Source organism: Amblyraja radiata, chromosome 20 (genome assembly GCF_010909765.2).
Source record: "Amblyraja radiata isolate CabotCenter1 chromosome 20, sAmbRad1.1.pri, whole genome shotgun sequence".
Classification (NCBI taxonomy): domain Eukaryota; kingdom Metazoa; phylum Chordata; class Chondrichthyes; order Rajiformes; family Rajidae; genus Amblyraja; species Amblyraja radiata.
The window spans coordinates 26,145,749-26,159,999 of NC_045975.1; the positions used below are offsets into that span (position 1 = coordinate 26,145,749).

The following is a 14,251-nucleotide window of genomic DNA, read 5'->3' on the forward strand; positions in this document are numbered from 1 at the left end:
GGGGATCCTTTTTCAGACCCCTTCAGACAAAATGCTGAGTCACTCCAGCATTTTGTGTCTACGTTCGGTATAAACCAGCATCTGCAGTTCCCTACACATTTTGTCTGCAGTTTCCTTCTGTCTCCTTTCTGTCTATCTGTCCTGCACAGCTCTACTGCCACCAAAACAAAATAGAATCTCTGGGTCACAGGCACCAAAAAGAGTAGTGGTGGGCCACGTCCTTCAGTCCTCACCCAAACAAGTAAATGGGCAGTGTGCAGGTTGCCGGCTGTTGACAGTGCATTCTCTGTCATCTCACTGGTCTCTACTTGCGAGGTTGCTGCATTTAACATTTTGGGTACTTCAGAAAGTGATGTATACGTGTGCTGTCAAGCTGTGCAGCCATAACATGTGGGAGGCATTGCAGCTGAATCTGGATGACACCTGATTGCAGCTTCTTCGAAGGATCATCTGTTCAGTGATGACGAAGGAACCTTGGTTCAGTGTTTTCCTTTCCATCTCCACCCCTCGCAAAAAGTAAAGTCCAGGAGTGACGTAAGTTGCCGGTTTCCAATTGGATCAGTTAACTCTTCACAGGATAGAGATCAAATGGAGAACTTGACTGAACAAGTTGTTTTCTAACCACAGATGTACTCCAACCTCACCCCCTCTGAACGTACAGCCCTCCGCTCACTCTGCAACAACCCTGACATAATAATCAAACCCGCCGACAAGGGAGGTGCCGTGGTAGTCTGCCACGCTGAGGCCAGGCGACAACTCTCAGACACCTCCTCCTACTGATCCTTGGACCATGATCCCACAGATGAGCACCAGGCCTTAATCTCAAACACCATTACTGATTTCATCACTTCTGGCTGTCTGCCTTCCACAGCCTCCAAACCTCATCGTTTCCCAACCTCGCACGGCCTGTTTTTACCTTCTCCCCAAAATCCACAGACACAATTGCCTGCTCCTGTCCCACGGAAATGATTTCCACATCCCTCGACTCCATCCTGGTCCAATCTCTCCCTACCTATGTCCAAGATACCTCTCATGCTCTTCATCTCTTTAATGACTTCCGCTTTCCGGGCCCCCTCTCCCTCATCTTGACTATGGACGTGCAGCCACTCTACACCTCCATCCCCCACCAGGAAGGCATTACAGCCCTCCTTTTCTTCCTCGACCGCTAAACCATCCATTTTCCCTCTTGTAACACTCTATGCCTAGTCCTGGTCCTCACCCTCAACAACGTCTCCTTTGACTCCTCCCACTTCATCCAAGTCCAAGGCGTAGCTATGGGCACCCGCATGCGCCCCAGCTATGCCTGCCTCTTTGTAGGGTACATTGAACAATCCCTGGTCCAGGCGTACACTCGCCCTATCCCCGAACTCTATCTCCGTTACATTGATCCAGGGACCCCGACAGTCCTTTCAGGTTAAGCAGAGGTTCACTTGCACCTCATCTACGGTACCATTGTTCAAGATGTCGACTCTTATACATCGGCGAGACCAAACGCAGACTGAGTGATCGTTTTGCGGAACACCTTTGCTCAGCCCACATGAACCTACCTGATCTCCTGGTTGCTGGAACTTTCATTCTCCTTCCCATTCCCACACAGACCTTTCTATCCTCGGTCTCCTCCATTGTCAGAGTGAGGCTAAACGCAAATTGGAGGAATAGCATCTCATATTTCGCTTGGGCAGCTTACAGCCCAGTGGTATGAAAATTGATTTCTCTCTCTTCAGGTAGCCCCGGCATTCCCACTCTCTCTCTAGCCCTCTCCCACCCAAGTCGCACCAGCTTCTCATTTTTACCGTACAAACAGCTAACAATGGCCTGTTTCCTTTATCATCATTACTTTTTTGCATATCTTTCATTCATTGTTCTTTATCTCTCCACATTACCGTCTACATCTCTCATTTCCCATATCCCTAGCCAGTCTGAAGAAGGGTTTCGACCCGAAACATCACCCATTCCTTCTCTCCAGAGATGCTGCCTGTCCCGCTGAGTTACTCCAGCTTTTTTTTTGTCTATCCTCGATGTGCTGTGGATGACTGAAATTGTGGGTTTGATTGAAATATGGTTTTTTGTGGTGACCACTTGCTCCTAGCTGAAGCTTTCTTTTTGAAATTCCTGAGTGGATGGTCTTGATTTGTATCCCCTGCTCCTCCTTGCAGCTTGCCAACTTCCATACTTGTCTGTTATCTATAGTCCATGTTCTTTAGCACCCATCATTGTTACTCAGCTTCTCCCTCTCAAGGTTGCCTCACCCCAACCTCTGCATTGAAGACAATTATCATTTGATACTTTGATTATCTTAGCCTTCCCCCTCCCCCTTTCAGCCAGGGCTGTTTTTTGTGTAAACTTACCATCCACATTCAGCTGTTGACTCATCTTTTGTAGTTGGTCACGGGCAAGGGTACTTCCTTGTATCTCTCACTATCCTGAGTCTTTCAGTCCTATTTCCTTGTGTATGCACCTGGGAAATGATTCTCCCCAAAATTAATTGCAGTTCAGCATTCACTTTAGTTGTCAACTTGTTCAATCGCACCTTCATCCTTCAGTTCTCCCTTAACGTGAGGCAAAAAGTCTGCAATCGTTTACCTGCCTCTTGTCTGTAAAGAGCACAGACTTCTCCAGGTGATGTAAAGTTACTTCAGCAATTCACTGACAGTGAAGAGATTGCCTTTGTCTTTGGGTTTGTCCCCTGATATGCTTCCAAGTAGGTGCCATCTCACACTCTTGTTGCAACATTCCATACTTTCCTCAAACTTTGGGCCTGAGATGCATTGTTAATATCTCGTTCCTTGTGCCAGGAGACTCAAAGATAGAAATCCACTGTTTTGCATTGCTTGTGAGCCTCTGTTAAGCCTGATCAAAACTTCAAGTTGTGCAATGCACTGAACAATAAAGCGTACTGCCATCGATGTCAGCTATTGGAACTGGAACACATGGCACCAAAAAGGCACAGTGGTAGAGTGGCCACAGTGCCAGAGACCCAGAATCGATCCTGAACACAGATGCCGTCTGTATGGATTCTGCATTCTCCCCAAGATCGCGTGGGGTTTTTCCGGGAGCTCCGGTTTCCTCCCGCATTCCAAAGACTGCAGGTTTGTAGGTTAATTGGCTTCGGTAAAAAATTGTAAATTGTACCTCGTGTGTGCGATAGTGCTAATATATGGGGATCACTATTCGGCGGGGACTCGGTGTGCCGAACGGCTGTTTCCGAGCTGTATCTCTAAATCTACAAAAAGGGGACCCTGTGACCTTTTACAAACTTCCCTTCCTAATGCTATTGCTAGTGGTTCTATACTGTGCAGGGGTTAGTAAACTGAGATGCTATCATGTTATGTTTGCTCTCTTTCCCTTCAGTTCTTCATCTGTCTGGTGGTGCTGTTCGCTTGTGAGGTTGCTGCCGGAATCTGGGGATTCGTGCACAAGGATGAGGTCTGTACTGTTGTGATTCCCCAGCCTGCTGAATGCCCAGAGTATTTGGCGATTCTAGGGTGTAGATTATTGAACCTTGACCCAGGTGGAGAGAACCTTGACTCAGGCCATCTGCTGGGCCTGGAGGGAGGTTAACAGATATCCACTGAGGGGTTGAAAATGGAGAGAAGGCAAGGTGACCAAGTTGTGGAAGAAAAAAAGCAAAGCGGTAGAGAGGCAGGGCTAGTGGACCCTGTGCTGGGGAAGAACTTCTTCCAGATGTGGAAGACCAGGGATTGGCAACCCCATTGTATTGAGTGGGCATCTCGATTGAGATACCAAAGAACAGCCAGGTGACACTGCTCCAGAGGAAAGGGAGGAAACTGGGAATAATCCAAGGTGACATCATGTGTTCTGTTTACTGTTTTATTAAATAAACATTCTGTGCAAAGGGTTATGAATTAATAGTCTGTTAGTGTTAAGAATGTTGGTCTCCTCAGCTGGACGTTTGGCTAAATGTGACCAATGTAAAAATGGGAAATGCTGCAAATGCTTGGGTGAGGCAGGATCTGCGGAAATAAACTGTTAGCTATTCAGATCCATGACTTTCCGTAACAACTGGAGAAGTGGGTAAACTAGCATGTTTTTAGTTATAAAGAGAATAATAGGAATACCTGTGAAAGAGCAGAGACCAAGATTGTCCAGGTGAGATACACACTTTCCATAAGAGAGGATGATGAAAATGTATTAAGCACAGGTGATGTTTAATATCCTTTTCCTCCTTCTCGTGTTCCTCTCAATTATACCCCCACCCCCACCCCCACCCTCTTTCATCTGCAGGAAACTAAGCATTTTCTTCTCTTAACAGGTGGCCAGTGAGCTCAAGATGTTTTATGACCAAGCCTCCACTGCTTATCTAATGCCGGACCGTAACCCAGAAAGGAAGGATCAGGCTAAAACCGTGTTAGTGGCCTTGCACAATGCGGTGAGTCACGGCCCCGTTACTTGTCTTTGAACAGATTCTCACTATAGATTGACCCACCATACTGTGAGATTGTGCCTCTTTGATGTGTAATACTTTAGATCGTGCTATTTTATCACCTTCCCTCCCCACTCTCTTTCAGCTGGACTGTTGTGGAGCTGACTTTGCAAACAAGTTGCTCTCTGCCGATCTCTGCCCCAAACAGAAGGGAATAGGTGTTATTGCAAAGGTAAGTTTATTCTCTCAATGCTCTCTCCTTGAACTAATCTTTGGGATTCACAGCTGGCTAAAAGTTCAATTTAATCGAATCTTCCTTAAATAAAACCCTCCACTTGCACTGCATTTAAGAGGCATGTTTGTTCACCAACCCATACAGATGAGCTACAGACATAATCCCAGCAATCACAGTGCAACAATTCCTGCTGTGGCAACGTTAACAGCATTTCAGTTGCAAAATCAAACTAGCAGTGAGATTCCTGATGGCAATGAGAAGTTGACTTCTGGGTAAGGATGGATGTGAAGTGAGGTTAGACTTGGAATTTGGTCTGTTACACCAACTTGTGTGTTGATGCTTCCTATTCAGTTTTACTGATAAATGGCCAAATTAGCCCAAGCCTCATTCAGCTGCCAATCTCTGAAACTGAGGCAACTTTCCAAGTTTAATCCAATACAGGGGCAGCACTGCGGTAGAGTTGCTGCCCGACAGCGGCAGAGACCTGGGATAGATCCTAACCACGGGTGCTGTCTGTATTGAGTTTGTACATTGTCCCAGTGACCGAGTGGGTTTTTTCTGGGTACTCTGGTTTCCTCCCAAATTCCAAAGATGCGCAGGCTTGTCGGTTAATTGGCTTCTGTAAATTGTCCCGAGTGTATGGGTGATTGTTGGTTGGTGTAGACTCAGTGGGCCAAAGGGGCTGTTTCCATACTGTATCTCTAAATTAAACTAAAAAGTGTTTTGCATTGTATTTTGAAGGAGTGTCATTGTACTGGTTTATGCAGTTAAATACTGCCTGTTGGTGATGTCACGTGGGCTGGAAGGAGGAATTTTCCCACAATTGGTCTCTACTTCAGTTAATTACACTACCATTATAAGTTGACGTAGAGGAAAATCAACTTGGTCAGCTGGTAGCTTGAGAGTTAATATCCTTGGACTATGGTAGCTTAAACGAGTTTGCAGTCAGAATAGTTACAATTACAGTCCAATAGCTCCACCAGCTGTCTTTAATGTGTAATCAGATGGGAGATTTGAGCACAAAGCTATAAATAAAGTAGGGTTCTGACTTAAAACCTCGTCTGTGCATTTCCCTCCCCAGACCCTGCTTGACCTGCAGAGTTCCTCCAACATTTGCAGTCTCTTGTGTCCACATGAAACCGGAAGGCTGTTCCCTCTGATTTCAATTACTGTTCAGCAGGCGTTAACTTCTCCTACTCTTTTACCACCACACACTCCCCATAAAACCCACACCCCTTCCCCAATGAATCTGGAGAGATTGTAGATTCTGAAATTGGGTGGATTTCTATGTATTAATTATCTGCACACTTGTATTGTATGAATGAACAATTTTAAGAAACTAATAACTAAAACAAGAACTTGAAAAGTAAATGGACCCCTTCGTATATTTGGCTTCCTGTTACATTTAGGTAGTTTATCAGTGTTTTGTTTGTGACGTCCTTGGCAACCATTGCTGATTTGATGCTGTGACTTGGTCTCAAGCTGTCCATAATATTTAATATATTTTGCATCTCCATGAGGTTCTCAAACTTTTCTCTTTTTTCCTTTCCAGTTTCCATTAAACCCTCTCCCTTCTCATCCAACCTTTCCTCTTCACAAATCCACCATCTTAAGCCTTGGCCTCAGTGGTAGAATATCAAACTTTGTTTAGTTTAGAGAAACATCATGGAAACGGGACCTTTGGCCCACCAGTGACCACTAATTCTATCCCACACACTAGGAACCATTTAATCAAGCCAATTAACCTACAAACCTGCATGTTTTTGGAATGCGGGAGGACACCGGAGAACACTGAGAACTCCTGCAATCACAGGGAGAACTATAGTCGGGATCGAACCCGGGTCTCTGGCACTGTAAGGCAGCAACTTTACCACTGTGTCACTTTGGGTTTTGCCTGGCTGGTATCCTCACTAGGCTGGTTATTGGGTTAAACGCCACAGAGGCATTTGAGCATATGGTGAAGCTATTATTGACTGTTTGCTACAATGGATAGAATGAGGGTCAAGAACATATTGGTGTGTTCAGGCTAGGTATTGACATTTCTGTTCATTGGTCACAGGAGGGCCTCAAATTCTGGCTGGTATTTTACCCCTTAATCCCAGTGTGGAAATGCAGTAAAGAAAGCCATGGCATTTCTAACACTGACTCAAGCCACTAACATTCATTGCCATACTTCTGTTTATTTTGCTGGAAACTGATATGGCACAAGGGTAAACAGCCGTGAGATCTGCTGGTCTCTCGGATCAAATATTCAGGTTGAACTGATGCTCAGTAATGAGTACTTAAATTGGTGAGAAATGATTCGGATACTTTTTCATTTGTCTGGTTAGTTCCCGTCCAGAACGGTGACACCACACTCTATGTCTGTGCTTGTAGAAGCAGTGGAAAAACAGAGGTTTGCAGTTTTCATTTCAAGCAATCCTTAGTTCTGATGACATTTGTTGCTTGTGGGCTTGTTCCATGATCACATTCACACACATTTTAACTATCCAGTTAGGAAAGTTGTTTTCAAATAGTGATTTAAGAGATTGGGACTTAGCCCTCCCCACAGCTCAGATCTAATTTTCGCTGCTTGAACCCACTACACCACTAAATGGTAACTGCATCTCATCAGGAGCTTTTGTTTAAACAGTGGTTCTGTAGACCTACTGGGGCCTGCAGAGGCTCGGGTGTCGGTGGTGGTCACAGCTAATTCTGCAAACACAAACACCCTGATTTCACTGGGCAGGTGAGGGTGAAGATACCAAGCTGATTCCTTTCCCAAACTGAGAGAACAGCTGAATAGCACAAACGATTGGGAGTGGTAGGATGAAGTATTGGTGGTTCCTCGTCTGTTGTTTGGAGATGAATAATTGAAGTACTGAGAGAAGACCAAAACGTATTTAATGTGGCCATTGAGATCAAACAATGGTGAATTTGCACCTAATGCATTTTGTGAAGCATCTTGGTAAATACTGTGGCAATGACTAATGATAAACATTGTTAATGTTTCTTGTTAAATTCAGGCCGACTGTGGTACACAGATTAAGGAGCTGTTTACTGAGAAGCTGTACATTATTGGGATCGCTGCCGTCATCGTTGCAGTCATCATGGTATGAAATTCCACAATTGTGATAATTGATAATAAAGGGATTGAAATGCACATGGGATACCGCACCTTTAATTTTTGAATCACTGGAAGATTGTCAGAATTATGATTTATAATCATGACGCCCTGGGTTTGATTCCAGCATAGTATCCTTTAAAGTTTGAGCCACTTAATTTAATTTGTAATTTTCAGCATTTGTTCTTAATATGCAATAAATTCAACAGCATAAGCCACATCCTTCCTACCACAGTCAAACCACAGTGCTGGAGTAACTCAGTGGATGAGGTGGCATCTGTGAAGGACATGGATAGTTGACATTTTGGGTCAGTCTGAGGAAGGGCCCTGGAATAATACCTGTCCATTCCTTCCTACAGATGCTGCCTGATCTGCTAAGTTACTCCAACACTTTGTGTTTTGCTCAAGATTCCAGCATCTGTAATTCCTTGTGTCTCCATTCTTCCTATTCTCCTTGCACTTGAAATGTGAATATAATAAAGATTTGTGTTCATGTGGATGACATGAGTTTTAGTCCATACCAATGTTTAGATGATCCGGATTGGCCAGATTTGCACTAGAGATGGGAAAAGTGGGATTAATGGCCTGAAATCTTAATGCACTTTTACTGCTGTCAGGTCTGGAGAAAACTGCTGTGAATTTCCTTGCGTCCACTCCAGGTTGTTTGCCTGCTTGATTTAAATGCAAAACCAAGGTCTCCATTGCCACACCCTATGTTAGCAGAATATTTTTCATGGAGCTCATTACTCCTGAGCCTGATTCTATCCGGACTCAATCCCTGTGCAGGCACTTGGTGAGTTTACTGGATGGTAGGGACTAACAGGTTCCTTTCAGAATGGCAGGCAGTGACTAGTGGGTTGCCGCAAGGCTTGGTGCTGGGACCGCAGCTATTTACAATATACATTAATGATTTAGATGAAGGAATTAAATGTAACATTAGCAAATTTGCAGATGACACAAAGCTGGGTGGCAGTGTGAACTGTGAAAAGGATGCTATGAAAATGCAAGGTGACTTGGATAGGTTGGGTGAGTGGGCAGATGGGGGTGGGAGATTGCAACCTTCCCTGTTTCGACGAATGCAATCAACCCGGCGTGCACAATTAAATAAGATCAAATAGAACAAGTTGTCGTACAACTTTAGGCTGTGCACGCCATACGCAAGAAGAAGAAGTGGGCAGATGCAGTATAATGTGGATAAATGTGAGGTTATCCACTTTGGTGGCAAGAACAAGAAAGCAGATTATTATCTGAATGGTATCAGATTAGGAAAAGGGGAAGTACAACAATGCTTAGGTGTCCTTGTACATCAGTCACTGAAAGTAGGCAGGCAGTGAAGAAAGCGAATGGCATGTGAAATACAGCAAAGATTCATTGCGAGAGGATTTGAGTTTAAGAGCAAGGAGGCTGCAGTTGTATAGGGTCCTGGTGAGACCACACCTGGAGTATTGTGTGCTGTTTTGGTCTCCTAATTTGAGGAAGGACATTCTTGCTATAAGTGAGTTTGGTATCTCGATAAACGCAAGGAAACATGGGATTTGTCAAAAGGTCATTCGGGATTTTTTTTAAAGCGAACGCAGCGCTGTATAAACTGTGTATGAATTGTTAACTAGTCTACCAAGGAATTAATCAAGAACTCTGTCAACTCAATTGCTTCCTTTCTTGTTCTGCTGTTCACACACTACTCACACAGTCCCAGTTCTAGTTCAGTTCATTAATCAGCAATTATGAGATATTCAAAAAGTTAAATTTATTATTTTCATTTAATCCTTAATGTGTTTGCTACTGGAATAAGAAAATATTACTTGGGTTTGAAACATTTTCTTATCTTTATTCATAATTTATGTGTAAAAAATATATTGAATCTGAGGCAGGCAGCGACTGTATCAGCGTGATGTGGGCTGATGCTTTACCTACAGGCGATGTGAATGTACCGTTACAGCAAAGATTCATCTCTGAGGAAAACTGAGTTGGCCCTGTGAAGGATCCGCCATTCCGAAATAAGACATTTAACTGCGAAATGCCCGCCCTTTAGTATTGGATAGATTGAGTGGTGGGTCTGTGCTGTTCCAAGGTTGCGGTGCATTTCCCCCAGTCCTCTTGCCCAGTGCACGTTGACCAGCACAGTTCACCAGCCCTTGTTCGCAGAGGCTCTTTGTGCAGGTGTTACCCGAAGCCCAAATGCCAGGGATTTGATAATTGACAGGTTTGTTCCAGGCATTCATGCGTTTAAGGCTGGTGCTGTATTGAGCCAATAATTTAAATAGATACAATTGTGGATTTGTGCAGCCTGCAGTACACTGTGGCCTACTGCTGACGTATTTGACGGATACATTTATTTATAAATCTCATTGAAATTAAATGTACACACACAGTAGCTCAGCTGGCGAGAATGTTTATCCCGAATGACCTGGGTATGCGCAGATGTAATACCAAACTCGCTTATTGAGGGAGTGCAGCGTAGGATCACAAGGTTAATTCCCGGGATGGCGGGATTGTCATATGGTGAAAGAATGGAACGACTGGGCTTGTATTTCGAAGGGGAAATCATGCTTGACTATGTAACTCGGAAAATGGACAAGGGAGAGCCATGTAGTGTATGGAAAATGGACAAGGGGGTGGATGTAGTGTAACTGGACTTTCAGAAAGCATTTGATAAGGTCCCACAGGAGATTAGTGGGCAAAATTAGGGCACATGGTATTGGGGTAGACTGCTGACATGGATAGAAAATTGGTTGACAGACAGGAAGTAAAGAGTAGGGATTAACGGGTCCCTTTCAGAATGGCAGGCAGTGACTAGTGGGGTATCGCAAGGCTCGGTGCTGGGACCGCTGCTATTTACAATATACGTCAATGATTTTGATGAAGGGATTCAAAGTAACATTAGAAGATTTGCAGATGACACAAAGCTGGGTGGCAGTGCGAACTGTGAGGAGAATGCTATGAGAATGTAGGGTGATTTGGACAGTTTGGGTGAGTGGGCAGATGCATGGAAGATGCAGTGTAATGTGGCTAAATGTGAGGTTATCCACTTTGGTAGCAAAAACAGGAAGGCAGATTATTAGCTAAATGGTGTCAAGTTGGGAAAAGGGGAAGTACAATGGGATCTGGGGGTCCTTGTTCATCAGACAATGAAAGTAAGCATGCAGGTACAGTGAAGAAAGTGAATGGCATGTTGGCCTTCATAACAAGAGGAGTTGAGTATAGGAGCAAAGAGGTCTTTCTGCAGTTGTACAGGGCCTTAATGCGACCACACCTGGAGTATTGTGTGCAGTTTTGGTCCCCTAATTTGAGGAAGGACATTCTTGCTATTGAGGGAGTGCAGCGTAGGTTCACAAGTTAATTCCCGCGATGGCGGGACTGTCATATGCTGAGAGAATGGAGCGGCTGGGCTTGTATACTCTGGAATTTAGTAGGATGAGAGGGGATATTATAGAAACATAAAATTATTAAGGGATTGGACACGCTAGATGCAGGAAACATGTTCCCGATGTTGGGAGAGTCCAGAACCAGGGGCCACAGTTTAAGAATAAGGGGTAGGCCATTTAGAACTGAGATGAGGAAAAACGTTTTCACTCAAGAGCTGTGGAATTCTCTGCCTCAGAAGGCAGTGGAGGCTGATTCACTGGATGCATTCAAAAGAGAGTTAGATAGAGCTCGCGGAATCAAGGGAGAGGGCAGGAACAGGGTACTGATTGTGGATGATCAACCATGATCACATTAAATGGCAGTGCTGGCTCAAAGGGCCAAATGGCCTACTCCTGCACCTATTGTCTATGTATCTATAACTTGCTGTCCAGGGAGCAACAGGCAAAGTATGCTGTGTTAACTGATCACAAAAACATGGAACAACTTCATAATTCAGACCGGGTGGTTACACAGGCTGCCAAGATACCATATTTCGGCACCTGATACATAATGTTAACTTGAAATTAATCTTACAACATTTTCCTTTTCTAAAAGCAATTGTTTATTCTCCATTTCAGATCCTGGAGATGATTTTTAGCATGGTACTGTGTTGCGGGATCCGAAACAACTCTGTGTACTAGAGGGGCACCTCCTGCTGCCATTTCACGGGACTCCCGGCAAGAGCAGCAGTTAGAAAAGCTTTGTAGTGGAATAGATCTTGTCATAAAATGCCCAAACTAATCCTGTTTTCTGTTGTTGCCACTTGTCATGCTCAATTTTTAAAATGTCTGTGTGTATGTGTATATATATATATATAATGTTTTTTTTATATTATATAAAAACCATCTCTCCTGGCATTGACGGTTCATCCCTGGTGTCAAATGCAGCTTGTGCTGGAGAAATTGGTGTGCAGACAAAATCTGATACCTTTCCTACCCACTCACCCATCAGGTTTACAGCAAGCACATCATGTCCTCCATCAAACAGTGCTTTGGAGCTTCTGCAAAGTTACCACATTTGAATTCAGATGTTAAGGCAATAAGTAACCGGACACCCATTGTGCTGATGGAGGGAGCTCGGTGCTCCTATAGATCTGAAGCCTTCGGGGTTTGTTTTGTTTGTGTGTTTCTCTTTAAAAAAAAAAAAAAAATGTTTAGAATCCAAATTGACAGTGTATCAGCCAACTGCGCCAGCTGTGACCCGTCCATGCCCAAAGTTTGCATTTAACATGCAAACTTTCTAAGCGATTGTACTGATTTTAAAGATTTATCTATCTTCCCATTGTACTGCAGGTACCTTTTTAAAAGTATACATGTATAATATAGCCAGTGCAGTGAGTAACTTATAATGGTAGGGGGAGGGGGAGCAGGCCACAGTACCTGGCCAGTTGCTTGCTTGGTTGTTTCTTGTGCATCACTTGTTTCCACTTAAATAATAGTCTAACTGAACCAAAGAAATACTGGGCTGTGCCCCCACCCCTCCCAAATCCCCTGCTCTGCTGAATTTTAACACCTTGTGTATTGATGTAAACTAAAAGATTCCTCTGCCTGTATATTTTCAGGCAATTTTTCTTTTTATATTTTTGGATTTCCGCTACCTTGGCATCTTTATGCTTGAAGCCCACCCAGTGTTTCTTTGACATCTTCAGCCGAGAGGCTTCATATAGTTAACCAGTATTTTGAGAAAATGCTTGTGTATAATCGCCAATGCTTGGTTTTCAGTGCTGCTGCCTTTTTATACGAGTCTTGTGTTTTTACCATTTTTAATAAAGGGGTCGACCATGGCATTTTAACAAAGAACCCCAAAGGAACCATAACAAGCAAATCTAGACACTTACTTTTAAATTCATTTCTGACTGCTTAAACGTGGATATGATGGTGCTGCATGGATCTTGAGCTGTGGCATCTGCCAGAGTTTGTCATGGGACAGAATCTAGAACCAATCTCTAACGCTTCTCCATTACGTGCCTAGAATATAAAAAATGCTCCCTGCCAGGACTTCTTGTAAGTTGACAGAACGGTGCCTTTTGTCTCCGTGTCAAAACTAATCGCAGTTTCAGTCAGCTAACTGAAGGGCAGGAGGTTGAGTGAACATGGGAGCTGAGATCATTAGTGAGTTCACTTGCTACCCTAGGGAAACTTTAACCACAGTAATCCATTTAGCAGCTGTATCTTGCCTTCAAAAGAAAGGTGATTAATTATTGATCACATCCAATTGAAAATAAAAATCATGTCATTTGATTTTCTCTGGACCTCCGTTCCTGTAAGACATGTAGTTTGTGTTCAGAACTGGGTACAATTTGTCCAACGTTAATTATTTGTATTTTCAGTCTTGCGACTAGTTTAGTGTGCTTACTAGAAATGTGGTAGCTCCCAGAATGCAGTGAATTAACGTTTTTTTCATTGAAGGCCCGCGTTCTTTATGCAGAGTGCTGTAGAAACTGTTGGTTGCCACCTGCAGAACTTCCAATGAAATGCCCACTTTGTCAGGTTACCTTTCTATTACAGTGATGGGCTTTGCTGTTTTGATTGCGATGTCTCAGATTCTTCAAATACATTGGATTATATTACATGTAATGCGTTCCATATGTTTAGCATGTCTGCATCCAAAGGGTTTATATACAACTTGCCTGTTCTGTGAATACGTAACAATAAAGATCACTTCCTTTAACACAGCTTTGACTTGAGTATGTTTGTACTTTGACCTGCAAATTAGACTTTGATCAAGTTGAGGGCGAATGCATAATTTCCCTTTCCAGGATCAATATTGTGTGTATTTGCTCACAAGTATGCTGCCTTAACAACCTGCCTGCCCTGTTGCATTTGTTTTCCCCGTCTTGTGGCCTTGCTGCGGAGAGGCTTTACTCTGAATCCAGAGTTGGAGTATTTAATTTTATGTAAAATGTTTGTAATAAGACATTTATTGGTTGGATGAAGACTTTGTCTTGAGATAAGTCTTAACTAATCTACGAGTCATCCTTGGGCTATTTAACTCAACTGAGACTAAAACGTGAGGTTAAAGTGCTGGAGTAAATCAGTGGGTTAGGCATTAGGGTTAGCATCCCGAGAGTAGGTAATGTTTTGGGTCAAGACCCTTCAGAGGTTCTGGGATTTCAGTTCCACGG

The 14,251-nt window shown here is 43.6% G+C and overlaps 1 protein-coding gene across 1 annotated transcript in view; it reads left to right on the forward strand.

The window, feature by feature from the left end:
- cd81 (CD81 molecule) overlaps positions 1-13,801 on the forward strand; it is a 51,161-nt gene extending 37,360 nt beyond the window's left edge. Inside the window, exons 4-8 of the mRNA XM_033039125.1 lie at positions 3,352-3,426; positions 4,274-4,390; positions 4,530-4,616; positions 7,625-7,711; positions 11,706-13,801. Coding sequence (XP_032895016.1) covers positions 3,352-3,426; positions 4,274-4,390; positions 4,530-4,616; positions 7,625-7,711; positions 11,706-11,768 — 429 coding nt within the window. The 3' untranslated portion in view covers positions 11,769-13,801. The remainder of the gene's footprint in view (positions 1-3,351; positions 3,427-4,273; positions 4,391-4,529; positions 4,617-7,624; positions 7,712-11,705) is intronic.
- The last annotated feature ends 450 nt before the right edge of the window (positions 13,802-14,251 follow it).